Consider the following 17018-nt stretch of genomic DNA (forward strand, 5'->3'; position numbering starts at 1 on the left):
CAACTTTATACCTGGAGAAACCCAAGCTCTAACTGGCCCAAATTTTGTGCCCATACCCTTTTTATTGCTGGCTGAAACGAGTCAGCATCTCCAGAATTTCCATCCATGCGGCTGGGTTCACCATTTTGTTCATTTTGTGCTTGTCTTAAAAACAAAGGGAAAAACATTAATGTTAAAACTACAAGCAGAACTCACCACAACTCCACTTGGATATTCTGAAAAGCCTAGTGACCAAATCTTTCCATGTATACTTAACTGTTTCCTGAGACCAGCTGCCAGAACCATGGCACTGTGATGGTTAAACCTCTTGATGATTGCAGCATTACTATTCTCCTTTATGGATTTAGAATTGGAAGTAGATGGCACTGAGGAAATGCCATAGCCCTATGGAAACAATTTTGTAGATTAAAATCAAAGTAAGGTTCTGCTTTTTTTTTTTCATCTATTATATAAAAAAGACCTGCTTATTTGAAAAAAAAAAAAAAAATCACAGGACTCTTTTTATACCATACTGAGGCTTGAACTCAGAGCCTCATCTTTCCTTGGGCTATTCACTCAAGGCTAGTGCTGGGCGACTTGAACCACACCTCTACTTCCAGCTTTTTGGTAGGGTGGAAATAAGAGTCTCATGGATTTTTCTGCCTCAGCTTTTTGGTAGGGTGGAAATAAGAGTCTCATGGATTTTTCTGCCTCAGCTGACTTCAATCTTTCTTCTCAAAACAATCTTCAGATTTCTGTCTCCTAAGTAACTAAGATTATAGGTGTGAGCCATCAGAACCCAACACACTTTATTCTCAACAACATTTCTACATATTTACTAGAAAATGTTTAAGAACAAGTGGTATTTTACCCATAATTAGTAATACAAAGTCCTTTTAGTACAAAAATATTTTTAAACTTCTGCCCCCTCCCCCCAATTCTATGCTAGTTGCATGGTCTTATATCTGCTAACAAAATGTTATCACTGAGTTAAATGCCTTACCCTTTACACCTTTTTAGGTTTGTGTGTGTGTTGGTCCTGGGGCTTATGCCTATGAAATATCTTAGAGACATCAAGCAGGTAATTCGAATGATTTGGAGGTTTGGAGTGAGATGAGGGAAATTTGAGATTCATCATTACATAATTAAGTGTTTATGAAACAATGCATTTGGGAGGCTTGAGATCCTATCCTGTTAACAGTTAAAATAAGTAGAGGTAGGGGATGGGAAGGTGGCTTAGTGGTAGAGTGCTTGCCTTGCATGCATGAGGCCCTTGGTTCGATTCCTTAGCACAACATAAGCAGAAAATGCTGGAAGTGGCACTGTGGCTCAAGTGGTAGAGTGCTAGCCTTGAGCTGAAGAGCTGAGCCGAGGGACAGTGCCCAGGCCCAGAGCTCAGGCCCCCATGACCGGAAAAAAAAAAAAAAAAAAAAAAAAAAGAGGTAGGAACGAGGAAAAATAGAATCAATACTATTTCTATGAAAGGGATTGTTTGTATTAATGGAATACTATGGAGACATTTAAAAATATAGATAATGGCAATAACATGTTATTCATGGAGCATATGAAGTAGGCTCTTTTTTTTTTTTTTGTCGGTCATGGGGCTTGAACTCTGGGCCTAAGCGCTGTCCCTCTGCTCTTCAGCCCAAGATGAGTTAGTGCTCTACCACCTGAGCCACAGAGCCACTTCTGGTTTTCTGAGTGGTTTATTGGAGATAAGAGTCTCAGGGTCTTTCCTTGTCTGGGCTGGCTTTGAACGTGATCCTCAGATCTCAGCCTCCTGAGTAGCTAGGATTACAGGTGTGAGTCACCGGTGCCTGGCTCAGTAGGCTCTTTAAATTGTCTTTTGGGCAGTGCTGGGAATGGAACTCAGGACATCACACAAGATAAGCTTGGACTCTTATCACTGACCTATACCTTCTTCAGCCTCTCTTGAGAGTTTGGATGGAGGTATACCTTTGAGAGAAGAACAGTTCCTCTATCAGGAAGGAGATACCTGCCTAGCCAGACAGATCAGCTGAATCACCACTGGCAATCAATGAGGTAACATATTATAGCCAGATTGCCCTCATATCCTCTATAGCCTGTAAAATAGCCTAGTACTGTTAATCTAACTAATTAAAAACCAAAAACAAGCGAGCTTAGATATGTGGGGTTTTTTTTTTGTTTGTTTTTTTAGTACTGTTAATCTAACTAATTAAAAACCAAAAACAAGTGAGCTTAGATATGTGGGGTTATTTTCGTTTGTTTTTTAGATCAGTGGTGGAGTCAGGTAGTTTGGTTTTAAAGACTATATAGTAGAGCCTGCTGCAATGTCCTATAATCACAGACACTAGATGGGGGAGGCAGAATTGAGTAAGATTGTCTCAAAACAAACACCAAACTTTGGTATATTTAGTATGGCGTATTGATAATAAAGTGAAAAGAAATGCTTCAAAGTTGCATGTACAATATGCCATTAAAAATTATTTTGCCCCACCATTCAGAACTGTATCTGTAATTTTCACAAAGCATTACCTCAGAATGATTAAAAAAGAGCTATTTTATAATGTGCTCCAATTCACCAAAGAAACTACTGAGTCGGGAGAACTAACAAGAAAATAACTGAATTTCATCAAGGAAATGACTCATCTGAGCACCAAATATTATTTTGTTAGTTTATAATTAGAATGTAGCATAATTCCCTCCTCCCCCTCCCCGTTGTGGGGCTTGAACTCTGGACCTTGGCATGGTCCCTCAACTCTTCAGCTCAAGGCGAGTACTCTACCACTTTAGCCACAGCTCTACTTCCAGTTTTCTGGTGGTTTATTGGAGATAAGAGGTTCACGGGCTCTCTTGCCCTGGCTAGCTTTGAACTGCGATCCTCAGATCTCAGCCTCCTGAGTAGCTAGGATTACAGGCATGAGCTACTGATGCCCAGCTAGCATAAAATTTTAACAGTAGTTTTTCTTCACCTGGTGATGACATATACTAAAACTAAGAGGGTAAGATAGGAGGAAAAAAAACAATAAAGGAAGTTGTAAGTATATTAAAAGTATACACAAAAGTATATACAAAAGGAGCTCAAAGAAGGCTAAGAAAACGAGGAGTAATGACAGATTTTTGGACCAGAAAATGGGAAGCAAAAGAAATTGCTTCTTTCTCTGTGAATGGAAAAGTCTGTTTAACTGGAGTAATGGTGCTATTAAGTAGCTCATACTTGATAGCATAGTTGCTGAAACATACTTGGGCTGCTGTGGGCCAAGTTTTTTCAGAGAGTAGAAAAATCTACTTATCTACTAATATTTATATTTCTTTAAAGTAAGGTTACCTTACTATGTTAAGTCTTCATAATTACCTGGAAAATTGCTCATAGGAGAGTGAAAATGTTTCTAAAAAGTGTTAGTATGTCATCATATATCAGAGCTGTGCTGGGGGAGTTTGAACTCAAGACTGGGACTGTCCTTCAACTTTTTCTGCTCAAGTCTAGCATTTTTTACTTCAGCCACAACTTCATTTCTGGCTTTTTTACTAGTTAATTGGCAATGAAGTCTCATATCCTTTTCTATCTGGGTTAGTTCTGAACCTCTATCCTCAGAGCTCAGCTAAGATAAATGGGAGCCACTGTTGCCTGGCAAATTCAAGGCAGTTTTTACAGTAAATAGCACTACCAAAAGCATATCTTTTGGGGATGGAGATCAAACCCAAGGCTTTAAGATTTTATCAGTATTTTACTTATCTTACAATCTCACAAGTGAACATCTATACTTTTCAGCTTATTTTTAAATTATAAAAATAATTTTCTAGAACCTAGGAAAAGACTGCTTTACCTCAAACTCCTTTTTATTATTTATTTATTCATTTTTTTTTTGGTCCTGGGGCCTGAACTCAGGGCACTGTCCCTCAGCTCTTCAGCTCAAGGCTAGCACTCTGCCACTTGAGCCACAGTGCCACTTCTGGCTTTTTCTGCTTATGTGGTGCTGAGGAATTGAACCCAGGGCCTCATGCATGCAAGGCAAGCACTCTACCACTGAGCCACTTTCCCAGCCCCTCAAACTCCTTTTTATTGCTTCTTACCTCATCTAATGGCTTGTCTTCCAAAGCTGTCAAATCTAGTAGTGGGTTTTTTACTCCTAATGAAACCATTGTTTTTAACCCTAGAAAATCAATGAAATAAAAGGTCCATCAAGGCTTAGCTTTCTTAAACATAAAATAAAACAAAATAACAGCTCCAACAACTAGATACTAGAGTATATCAGGGATAGGGATAAACAGTTACCTTTTTCATCTATTTTGGCACATTCTGCAAAGAGATCCTTTGACCCTGTATTTAGCCGGTCCCTATGAAAATAATGAGACTGGAAAAAACGTGTCCAAAATTCCTTTTCTGTCATGTTGTGAGGAACATTTTCTGCATATTTCATCTTTACTGTAAAGAAAAAATCCCACAGGAAATTATATATTGATTATTCATTTCTTTTTTTTTTTGTGCTGGACTGGGGCTTGAACTCAGGGCTCTAAACACTGTCCCTGAGTATTGCACAAGATTAGGGCTCTACCACTTGGACCACAGATCCATTTATGGCATTTTGCTGGTTAATTTGAGATAAGAGTCTTACAGACTTTCCTGTCTGGGATAGCTCTGAACCACAATCCTCAAATCTTAGCCTCCTGAGTAGCTAGAATTACAGGTATGAGTCATTGGCCTCTGGCTCTCAATATTCATTTTTTTTTTTTGGGGGGTCCAGTCGTGGGGCCTGAACTCTGGGCCTGGGTGCTGTCCCTCAGCTCTTCAGCTCAAGGCTAGCGCTCTACCACTTGAGCCACAGCGCCACTTCTGGCTTTTTTTTTTTTGCTTATGTGGTGCTGAGGAATCGAACCCAGGGCTTCATGCATGCAAGGCAAGCGCTCTACTACTGAGCCACCTTCCCAGCCCTCAATATTCATTTTTTATACTCTCTCAACTGAAACACAGACTAAAACCAAAAACTAGAATTTAAGGCTCTTATATCTATATACCATTTGTTACAATTTAGTTATAAATATGAAATATAATTTGAGATTAGGTGAGAAACTAGACCTACAAACTTCCACAAATTAGATAAAATACCTCATTATACATAAAAAATTCTTCAACAAGGGGATAAAAAAGATGGAAACAATACAGATCAGGTTAATCTAATTATGTGTATGTGTAAATTACCACGATGAACCCCTTTGTACAGTATTTGTTTTTTAAAAAAAGAATTACAGGAAAATAAAATAGGCTATGTTAAGAGGTGGATACTGGGTAGGAGGGAAGGGCCAACAGAGAGGGTGAATATGGTTTAAGTTTTTCACATGTATATATGCAAATTAATACCTGTAAAAATTAAGTTCTCTTTTTGGTTGGTTGTGGGGTTTGAACTCAGGGCCTGGGTGTTGTCCCAGAGCTCTTTTGCTCAAGGCTAGTACTCTACCACTTTGAACCACAGCTCCACTTCGTTTTTGAGTGGTTAACTGGAGATAAGTGTCTCATGGGGACTTTTCTGCCCAGGCTAGTGTCCAACCACGATCCCCAGATCTCAGCCTCCTGAATACTTAGGATTACAGATACCTGGCCCAATTTCTTAAATTTCATTGCAAACACCAACAACCTTGAAGTCAGACCTAAATTTGCTTCCTTGTCATTTATATATCTGTAAAATAATGATCATAATATCTATTTTAAGAATATTTGTGATTAAATGAATATAGAAAAAAACATTAGAATAGTGTCTGGCACGCAGTAAAACTATGAAACTGTGCTACTATTTTCAGAAAGATATGAAATTAAGAGACAGGGCTGGGGAAGTGATAATAACAATATTGGGTTTAAGGAACATTATTTGGTCAGAACAATGACTGAAGCAATGGCTCTTCTTCATACCTGCACATACAATGGGCCCAGGGACAATTTATACTTTTAGGGTATGGGAAATGATACAATGTGAGGGATGATGTCTGGTTGTGGTGTGAAGAAACTCATTTAAGGATGTTTCTATAGCATTTCATTTTACTCAGGTGCACTGAGGGTTAAAGTTTAAGAAACACTGCTAGAAAGAAATGACACCCAGAAGTGGAGGTGTGGCTCAAGTGGTAAAGTGCCAGTTTTGAGAGAAAGAGCTAAGGGACAGTGCCAAGGAAAGGATACCCATCGTATTAACGAATTAATTATATAGTACATTATTTACTGAGCTATTAGTATCTATCATATATAGGGCACTAGGTATTTTGGAAGTGGCGCTGTGGCTCAAGTGGTAGAGCACTGGCCTTAAGCTGAAGAGCTGAGGGACAGAGCCCAGGCCTAGAGTTCAGGCCCCACGACAACCACCACCACAAAAACCAAACCTCCCTCCCCCACAAAAAACAGAACAAAGATTTTACATATTTTATTGCACTTAATCAGGAGTAAAGAAAAGTTTTCTTTCATTGATAGAGTAACAGATTCATCTAAATATATATTGTAACCACCTGAAGGTTAATAGAATAAGTCTTACCTGCTGGATAGGTTCTAAATATGGATTCAATAATATCAGAAGTTAAATTATATCTCAAACCATTACAGCCATCTGTTTGGGGCCGGACATCAGCCTAAAATGAAAATCACACACATGAATATTTACATATATTAACAAATCAGGACTATGTCTAAGCTCCTGAAAGATACTACACAAAGGCTAGAAACAGATTTTTCTTTTTTTTTTTCTTTTTTTGTTGGTCATGGGGCTTGAACTCTGGGCCTGGGCACTGTCCCTCAGCTCTTCAGCTCAAGCCGAGCGCTCTACCACTTGAGCTACAGTGCCACTTTCGCTTTTCTGGTGGTTTATTGGAGATAGGAGTCTCACGGTCTTTCCTGCCCGGGCTGGCTTTGAACCGTGATCCTCAGATCTCAGCCTCCTTTGTAGCTAGGATTACAGGCATGAGCCACCAGTGCCCGGCTTTTCTAAATGAAGAGACAATAAGTCTTTCACTTTACTTTTGACATGGAGACATGACTCAAAGAAGCCTAGACTGCTTCCTCAGACCCTTACTGATATATAAAATGTTTCCTTGCAAGTAACCAAATAAGCATGTTAAAGTATGGCCAAAGGTATAGAACTAATATAAAACTTTTATAGCTGCCCAAGCCATTATAAACCTTGGTTACTAGTTAAACTGCCATGCGGTGACTTTTTTTATTTTTGTCAAGGAAGTGAACAAGCTCCTATCTCTAACTCAGGGGTTAGGCACTGCTCTTAGCTTTTGTGCTCAAGGCTGGTGCTCTACCACTTGGGCCACAGCTCCATTTCTAGTTTTTTGCTGGTTAAATGGAGATAAGAGTCTCATGGACTTGACTGCCCACCTGACTTCTAAATATGATCCACAGATCTCAGCCTCTTGAGAAGGAATATAGGAGGGAGCCATCAGTGCCCAGCTTGGTGATTCATTTCCTAAGGAAATACTTCATAAATTCAAACATACTACCAATCATGTGAAAGATACTAAATATACAATCAGCATTCACATTTTTCTTTGCTTTTGCTTTTTGAGCTAGGATCTCTTTGTGTAGTCCAAGTTTTCGTAGAATTCACTGTACAGACCAGGTTGGCCTTGAATTCAGAATCCTCATGCCTCCTGAGTACTAGGATTAGAAACATGTGCTACCACTGTCAGCCTAGTATTCAAAATATTCTGCTGAGTGCGTAAATGCTGTTCTAGTTTCAATGACACAAAGAATTCTATTTCTTAATTCCATAGCTATTTCTAATTTCTTTATTACATGCATTTTATAAGCTTTACTTGTAAAAAATATTACAAGAGGCTGACGCAGAACTGTGAAAATGAAACTACACTGGATTTTGTATACAAAGAGCAAAATGGGTGGACATGATAGGACACCACCAAAATTCCAGTAAAACTGGAAGTGGAAGTAATACTGAAAGTTCAAGGCCAGTCAAGGCGAAGTGAACGAGACCTTACCTCAAAGATAAAAATACAAAAAGAGTGGAGCATGACTCAAGTGGAGAGTACTTGTCTAGCATGTTAGAAGCTCTAGGTTTATGCTGGTTTTCCCAGTACTGGAAATTTTTTTGGAGAAAAAATAAGTTTCAATCCAATTTCTAAGAGTCCTTTTGAAAGTCCATTTGGGTGCTGGCATGCTAGTGTCAAGTTCAAAAATAAGAAAGTGTATCTATATTTGTATCTATATCTAATTAAAAAGACTTATAAGGGCTGGGAATGAAGCTCAGTGGTAAGAATACTTACCTAGCACCCACTCACCACAACAACAGAATAATAAAAATAATGAAGTTTTAAAATTTTATTTGCATTGGGAAGTATTTTACAAGAACATTGAAACTGAGCTTTCCACTAATTTACTTAAGGAAATACTTTTTTTTAATTGTGAAAATACTGTACAGAGGGGTTACAATTACATGGGCAAGATACATTTCTTATCAAGCATTGTAGCCTCCTCCTTAGGAAATACTAATTTTTATTTTAAGAAAATCATTGTATTCAACCACTTTGGAAAGCAGTATGGAGGTTCCTCAAAAGACTTCACATAGAACTCCCATAGGACCCAGCAATCCCACTTTTGGGCATTTACCCAAATGTTTACAAACAAGACCACACTAAAGCTACCAGCACAACTATGTTTATTGCAGCATTACTTACCATAGCTAAGATATGGAACCAACCCAGATGCCCCTCAGTAGATGAATGGATCAAGAAAATGTGGTATATATACACAATGGAATTCTATGCCTCCATCAGAAAGAATGACATTGCCCCATTTGTTAGGAAATGGAAAGGCTTGGAAAAAATTATATTAAGTGAAGTAAGCCAGGCCCAAAGAAACATAGGTCCCATGGTTTCCCTTATTTGCAATATCTAGTATATGTCTGAGTCAAGCAGAAAAGGTCAGATAAGATGATGTTAGGGAAATGAACCCTAAGATATGTATTCAAATTTTTTTTTTCTTTCATGTGATTGTTTCTAACACATTTATAAGATTATTTCTTTGTTGCTTTGTATGTCCCTCCCCCACAGTATAACCTCTGCTTTCACTGTATTTGATGTCAGTATAATTTGTGGAGGGGAAGGGGAAAAACAAATCGTTTAAATAGGGATACAGGTGGACCCATTGCAACAATGAGATGTACAAGTCATTATGTTGAAAATGAACTTTACAACTTTGGGGGAGAGGGGGATTGGAGGGCGTGGCCGGGGGGGGGGGGGAGGATGGGAAGGAGGAGACTACAATGCTTGATAAGAAATGTACCCATTATCTTGCCCATGTAATTGTAACCCCTCTGTACAGTATTTTCACAATTAAAAAAAAAAAGAAAGAAAATCTTTGTAAACACACATACTGAACTTATGACTTCTTTCCTTCAGAAATCTCCAAGTGTCACATACCAGAAATGCTGCAGAAATGCCGACATCCTGCTTGTGATTGGATGTGGAAGAACTATCTGTTGCATTCACATTTAAACGATTTGCCCAGAATTCCTCAGCACTGATCACTTGACTTACAACAAGGTCTTTATAAAGCTGAAACAAACCAGGATCTTCTTGGAGCATTCTGGTGATAGATTATATTAAAAGTAATTCAATTTCTACAATAAAACACCATTTAAATAATATTTTTAAAGGCTTTTGGTGACATGAAACAACTTTTATCTTGTAGTAATTGAGTAGTGGAGATCGCCCCTGACCCCCTACATGCTTGGGGACTGGTAGAACTCAGGGCCTGGGAATTATCTCTGACATTTTTGGTAGTTAATTGGAAATAAGAATCTCAGATTTACCTGCCTGGGCTGATTTCCAACCATGATCCACAGATCTCAGGCACCTAAGTAGTTAGGATTACAGGTGCGAGACACTAGAGCCTGGCTAATTTTTAGTTTACTTTTAACCAATTAAGAAAAAGAAAACCTGGGGAAAAATGAATGGAGACAGAGATAAATTTGAAGTGAAGATTAAATTCTTAGCTAGGGACAGGTAACTCATGCCAAGATACTCAGGAGACTCAAATCTGAGGATCCCAGGTTGAAGCAAGCCCAGGCAGACAAGCTGAGAATAGAGGTGTGGCTCAAGTGGTAGAGTTCCAGCCTTGAGCTTTTTCCCCTAAGAGACAGTGCCCTGGCCGTAAGTTCAACCAGCACTGACTGTGACACCCACCCACCCACACTCTAAGTTCAACCAGTATTGGCTTTCTCGATCTCTCTTAGAAAGCATGGATTTTGCTTTGTATTCCTGTGATAGAGATTAATTTTTTTTTTTGGTAGGGTACTGTATTGTCTTTTACACAGAAAGGTGAAAGGGAAGAGAGGAGCTATGCTAGAGATTTTCCAATAAGTAGTTTGTCATTTTGACAAGCACTGGGAGCTGAAAGAATGAATAGTCTGATACATATTGGTAAATGGAATAATTCATCTCAGAAATTCTCATTATTTTACATGCTATCTATCTCACTTTTTTTTCTCATTCACAAACATATCATAATATTTTAATATCTTCTCTGTGATAGAGAATTGGGAAAAGAAACCAAGGAACCTTAGTACCTTCTATTTCATTTCTGCTCCTAATCAAATGTTAGGCTATATGCAGTTACTTTAAAGCTTTGGGTTTGCATATTCTCATTTGCATAAAGTCACACAGCTACCAATATGCTAAAGTTGACAATTATACATGGTGGTAAAAACACTAAAGATTTTATTTCCTATACCTGACTATATAAGAAAAATAGGGCAAAGTGCCAGGTACTGGGGGGTCATGCCTATAATCCTAATGAGTTAGGAGGCCAAGATCTGAGGATCAAGGTTTAAAGCCAGGTTGAGCAGAAAAGTTTCTAAGATTCTTTTTTTTTTGTCCGGTAGTGGGGCCTGAACTCTGGGTCTGGGTGCTGTCCCTCAGCTCTTCAGCTCAAGGCTAGCACTCTACCACTTGAGCCACAGCGCCACTTCCGGCTTTTTTCTTTTTGCTTATGTGGTGCTGAGGAATCGAATCCAGGGCCTCATGCATGCAAGGCAAGCACTCTACCACTGAGCCACCTTCCCAGCCCCAAGTTTGTAAGACTCTTAACAGCTCACAGCTCCTAGGCCCTGAGTTCAAGCCCCAGTACTGGCACAGAAAAAAAAAAAAGGGGGTGGTGGTGGATAATAATGAGCTATTACTCTACCAAGGGAGTAGACAAAAATCTAGCATCTCTTTAAAAGACTAATCTTTTCTTCATTACCTGTTTTTTTCTTCTAGTTCCTTATTTGCTTTCCTCTTGAATTTGGGCAGTAGCTGCTGAAGAAGGTCCTTCACTGCATCTCGTTCTTTCACTGCTGTGCTTTCATTGGAAAAATGGAAGTTAGTTGTGTCTCCTGCATGCAGAACCAGCTGAAGCTGAATTTTAGCCTTTCCTTCTGGACTGATTTTCTGACCTAAAAAGGAAGCATGAAACTAAGATAAGAACAGTCACATTGTAGAAGCTGCTAGACAATAGGTTACTTCTACTCTCAATAAGATTCAGGTTTGCTTGGGCTTTATCAGCCCTGTTCCAATCTTCATGTTTTTTTCAGAAATACCTTTTCTCAAAGAATCCCTTATAATCAGAGTTGCCATGCCTGGCCATTGGCTGAAATGGAGTTTCTTGAACTGTTTATGCCCTGACTGGCCTTGAACCACAATTCTCCAATCTTTGCATCCCAAGTAGCTAGGATTATAGGCTTGAATCACCACAGCCAGCTTATCCAACTATTAAAGCAAAATATGTATGGAAATATTTATGAGGTACAGGTATACATACATACATACATACATACATATATGGAAAGGTCTATTAATAAGGAAAAGATCAGGGTATAAATAGTATAAATTAATAAATAAGGAGAAACGAATCTTACCAAGACTACAAAAACAATCTTTTAAAATTACAATAAGGGGGCTGGGAAGGTGGCTCAGTGGTAGAGCACTTGCCTTGCATGAATGAGGCCCTGGGTTCGATTCCTCAGCACCACATAAGCAGAAAAAGCCGGAAGTGGGGCTGATGCTCAAGTGGTAGAGTGCTAGCCTTCAGCTGAAGAGCTGAGGGACAGCGCCCAGGCCCAGAGTTCAGGCCCCACCACTGACCAAAAGAAAAAAAAATTACAATAGGGAATTAGGATATAGCTTAATGCAGAATGCTTGTAGCATGCACAATGTTTGTGTTTCCTTCCTAGTACTACAAAAAGAAACCAGACATAGGGGCTGGGAAGGTGGCTCAGTGGTAGAGCGCTTGCCTTGCATGCACAAGGCCCTGGGTTCGATTCCTCAGCATCACATAAGCAAAAAAGAAAAATCCGGAAGTGGCGCTGTGGCTCAAGTGGTAGAGCACTAGCCTTGAGCTGAAGAACTGAGGGACAGCAACCCAGGCCCAGAGTTTAGGCCCTATAACCGGACCCCCCCACCCCCCAAAAAAAGAAACCGGACATAAAAATACTATACGATACGATACACACACACATATAAAGTGTAATATATTTGACTTACATTTAATATCTGCATACATATGGCTGATTGTAAATCTATCTTTGCCTTCAGGTGCCCAAGCAATTCTTTCTGCCATGAGGTATAGAGCTCCATCCTGCTTCTTTTGACGCACCTTTTTTACAATCAACAAAACTTCTTCAGATGAAGTTGCCATGATGGCTATCAGAAAAATAAACCAAAGAAATGGTGAAGTCTTCTCTTGTAAAAGTTGCATGTTATTATTCATCTACAAATTTCATTTTGCTCATATCACATGTATGAATTTATGCAACACAGTTTATAAAAGTTACTGGTTTTTCAAACAATTTTCACATACACAAATAAGAGTGTTATCAATTTATTTTCCCCATTTATTTTTGTTTATAGACATGATTTGAAGTCAGGCACAGGTGGCACACACACACAAAGATACAATTTGACTACAAAATGTAATCTTATATATAATCTATATTTAGATTTACTTAGGACTCCATTGAATAGGTAATAATTGTCTCAACTGAAACAACCAAGATCACAGAACTTTAGTTCCCCAAACCACTGCCAGAGCTGAAAACAAACCCAAGTTTCCTGATTGCTGGTTTCCATTACCTAAAAATAAAACTGAGTTATTGCCAAGTGCCAGTGGCTCAGACCTGTAATTGTAGCTACTCAGGAGGCTGAGATCTGAGGATGGTAGTTCAAAGCTAGCCCAGGAAGAAAGCCTGTGAGACTCTTATCTCCAATTAACTAACGAAAAGCTGCAACTGGAGCTATGGCTCAAGTAGTAAAGTACTAGCCTTAAGAAAAAAAGCTGAGGGACAGCATATAGGCCTTAAGTTCAAGCCTCCAGTACTGGCAAACAAAAAACAAACAAAACTAAACAAACTTATTAATATTTAAAACTTCAGATACTAGTTTTCCTTTTGTGTGTATGTGCTAGTATTGGGGTTGGAATTCAGGGCCTCATACTTTTCACTTGGCTTTTTCTGCTCAAGACTGATGTACTACCACTTCAGCCCCTTCTACTTCAGCTTCTCTATTGGTTAACTAGAGAATAAAAGTATCTCAGATTTGTCTGCTCATGCTGACTTCAAACCAAAATCTTCAGAATCTCAAGCCCTGAGTAGCTAATAGTACAGGCATGGATGATGACCAACATTTTCACATCTTTTTGTTATTTATTTTTTTTATTGTGAAACAATTAACTGCTCTCCATATCTTGGCCAATGATTCATTTTTATATGACTAATCAGCCTTCTAGGAAATTCTATGGAGCCCCCTCTCTCCTGGGAATGTTAAGTGCTCAACACAAATTGTGGAGGCTTCATTGAGTGTGGCTACCTGAAATAGAAGGCTAAACCAACTTTTTTGTTTGTGGTGCGTGTCAGTCATGGGGCTTGAATCTGAGCCTGGGCACTGTCCCTCAGCTCTTCAGCTCAAGGGTAGTGCTCTACCACTAGAGCCACACTGGTTTTTCTTGTGGTTTACTGGAGATAAGAGCCTCGCCTGGGCTGGCTTTGAACTGCAATCTTTAGATCTCAGCCTCCTGAGTAGCTAGGATTACTGGCGTGAGCCACCAGCGTCCAGCTCTAAACCAAAACTTCTGAGGCTCTCTGGGCTTAACAGTAAAGTTGCGAAGACTGAAAGTGAGGTCTGCTGTAGCCAATGACAGGGAAGCATAAATAAGTAATTTCTGGCAAAGTTGTGACCTTAACTTTCATTCACAAAGGGATGGTACGCAAAATACTTAAAAAATATACTGTCTTCAGTCAGAGTTTAAATTTTAGAGAAGTTAGGATACCTAGGTATCATAAAAATTGGGCCACAGATATGGTTCCCCAAATGGTATTGCATTTGTTTAGAATGTATGAGGCTTTGGGTTCAATTTCCAGCATTACAAAATGAAAAAAACAAAAACATATGAAACCTTCATTCCTCTGAAGCTGATTATCTGAGCTGTGAGTAGTTAGCTGTTCCATTTATAGATCCACCCCCAGACTCCCACTCCCCCATGGTGTCTCACTAGGTGCTCAGGCTGGTCTCAAATTGCTGGGTTTAAGTAATTCTCCCACCACTTTAGCATTCTGAGTGCTGGGACTACAGTCAAGTACCACCATTTCCAGTTTTAAAGATCTTTACTTTCTCCTGAGAAGGAATAATAAAATGATCAGAGTGAATACATTTTTATCCAATAAATTTGTACTGAGCCTTTAGGTTCTTTAGCTTAGGAACTATCCAAAGAACAATGTCTATCAGTAGTGAATTCTGTTTTCTAAGACCTTCTAGTCTAGTGAGCAAAATGTGTTTCTATATACATGCTATTAATGTATACAAATTAGAATGTATGACATTCTAAAAGAAAGAATAAGGACTCTGGTAGTTTCTTCACATGAGAAGCTTTTTTTTTTTTTTTTTTTTTTGGGTCCGGTCGTGGGGCCTGAACTCTGGGCCTGGGCGCTGTCCTTCAGTTCTGCAGCTCAAGGCGAGCACTCTACCACTGAGCCACAGCACCACTTCCAGCTTTCTTCTTTTTTGCTTATGTGGTGCTGAGAAATCGAACCCAGGGCCTCGAGCATGCAAGGCAAGCGCTCTACCACTGAGCCACCTTCCCAGCCCACAGGAGCAGCCTTGTGGAAAGGTTCTCCACAGAATTTTTTGAAATTAAGTTTTATAAATTGAGATTCATAGCTCTTAGGCATTCTATTGAATGTGTTTTGACAACTGTATACACCCACAAGACATCCAAAACCATACACAGAATATTTCCCTCATATTTCTTTCTGATCAATTCTCTTTTTCTCACTCTCCAACAACTATTTTATTTTTTATTTTTTGTCTTTTCTTTTTTGGTACTGGGGATCGAACCCAGGACATTGCACTTGCTAGGCAAGCGCTTTGCCACTGAGCTACATCCCAGCCCCCAACAACTATTTTCTAGGGAACATACAATACACAATATGTACTCCTGTCTGGCCTTTTGCCTGTTTGAAATTTACTATATTGTTGCATGGATAAATAGTTCAACTTTTTTTTTTTTTTTTGGTCAGTATTGGGGCTTGAGCCTGGGCGCTGTCCCTCAGCTCTTCAGCTCAAGGTGAGCACTCTACTACCACTTGAGCCACAGCATCACTTCTGGTTTTCTGAGTGGTTTATTGGAGATAAGAGTCTCATGGACTTCCCTGTCCAGGCTGGTTTTGAACCATGATCTTCAGATCTCAGTCTCCTAAGTAGCTAGAATTACAGGCGTGGGCCACTGGCACCCAGCTTTCAACTATTTTTTTTTTTTTTGGGGTGGAGGATTTTCTGATATTGGGGCTTCAACTCAGGACCTGGACACTATCCCTGAGCATTTTCAACTTAAGGCTAGAACTCTACTATTTGAGCAAGAGTTCTACTTCTAGCTTTTTGGTGTTTAACTGGAGATAAGAGTCCCATGGATGTTCCTGCCTGGCCTGGTTTTAACCATGATCCTCAGATCTCAGCCTTCTGAACTGATTACAGGTGTGAGCCACTGGCACCAGGCCAATTTTCTCTTTTTTAAATTGGCTCTTTTTTAAGCCTAAAAAAACTTAGGGTTTTCATATGCATTTGTATCTGTGTGTATGGCTCAGTGCTTTGAGGATCATAGGCAAGAACCAATGAGATATAGCCTCAGCCTTCATTTCTTTTATGTTTATATATATATAGATAGATGTTAGTTATGAATTGGATTTTGAGAGACTTTTGACAAGAGAAAGTAAAGGAAACAAGCTTTATAGGAAAAGGCCTGAAACTCTAGGAATGGTGAGGAAAATGCTGTGGATGAGGTATAAGGTTCAAATTGGAAGCTGGGTGCTGGTGGCTCACGCCTGTAATCCTAGCTACTCAGGAGGCTGAGATCTGAGGATCGCGGTTCAAAGCCAGCCTGGGCAGGAGAGACTGTGAGACTCCTATCTCCAATAAACCACCAGAAAACCGGAAGTGGCGCTGTAGCTCAAGTGGTAGAGTGCTCGCCTTGAGCTGCAGAACTGAAGGACAGCGCCCAGGCCCAGAGTTCAAGCCCCACGACCGACCAAAAAAAAAAAAAGGTTCATATTGGAGATTAGTGGAGGCAGAATGGAGAATGCCACTGGAGAATGCCACTTTATGTGGTGAGCAAGAGACAAGTTCTCAAGACTGAATAATAAAGTGACTTATACTTTGGAAAATTCACCTGTGGTGATGTGAGAAATCAGAAGGGTTCTTGGAATCAGGTTGGCAATAAGAATGGAGAGGCTCATGGAAGCAACAGATGAATACAATTCTTAGTGCTGAAGGAGTTGTTAGTTACTTGCTCACATCCCATTTCTATGTCTTACTGATGTATATGTATATGGTATCATTTATAGAAATAAATGTCCTTTTCATTTGTTTGAAAGTAAAGACCAGGAACTCACTTCTGGACATGGTACTATTGAGTCAGGCAGGTAGAGATATTTTGCATTAGGTGAGTATTTGTAAATTGTTGGGAATCAAGCCAAACTAGATAACTTTTAAATTCATTAACAGAAAAAAGGCTTAAAAAATTTCCCACAATTCTA

At 39.4% G+C, this 17018-nt stretch overlaps 1 protein-coding gene across 1 annotated transcript in view; it reads right to left on the reverse strand.

Annotated features, from left to right (window-relative positions):
• Gtf2h1 (general transcription factor IIH subunit 1) overlaps positions 1-17018 on the reverse strand; it is a 38353-nt gene that overhangs the window by 13756 nt on the left and 7579 nt on the right. Inside the window, exons 2-9 of the mRNA XM_042691316.1 lie at positions 12481-12639; positions 11201-11393; positions 9379-9544; positions 6477-6570; positions 4238-4387; positions 4036-4115; positions 257-384; positions 57-144 (exon numbers count right to left, since the gene is read on the reverse strand). Coding sequence (XP_042547250.1) covers positions 57-144; positions 257-384; positions 4036-4115; positions 4238-4387; positions 6477-6570; positions 9379-9544; positions 11201-11393; positions 12481-12634 — 1053 coding nt within the window. The 5' untranslated portion in view covers positions 12635-12639. The remainder of the gene's footprint in view (positions 1-56; positions 145-256; positions 385-4035; positions 4116-4237; positions 4388-6476; positions 6571-9378; positions 9545-11200; positions 11394-12480; positions 12640-17018) is intronic.

The sequence above is a fragment of the Dipodomys spectabilis genome, unplaced genomic scaffold, assembly GCF_019054845.1.
Source record: "Dipodomys spectabilis isolate Male_0828 unplaced genomic scaffold, ASM1905484v1 ptg000145l, whole genome shotgun sequence".
NCBI classification, from domain to species: domain Eukaryota; kingdom Metazoa; phylum Chordata; class Mammalia; order Rodentia; family Heteromyidae; genus Dipodomys; species Dipodomys spectabilis.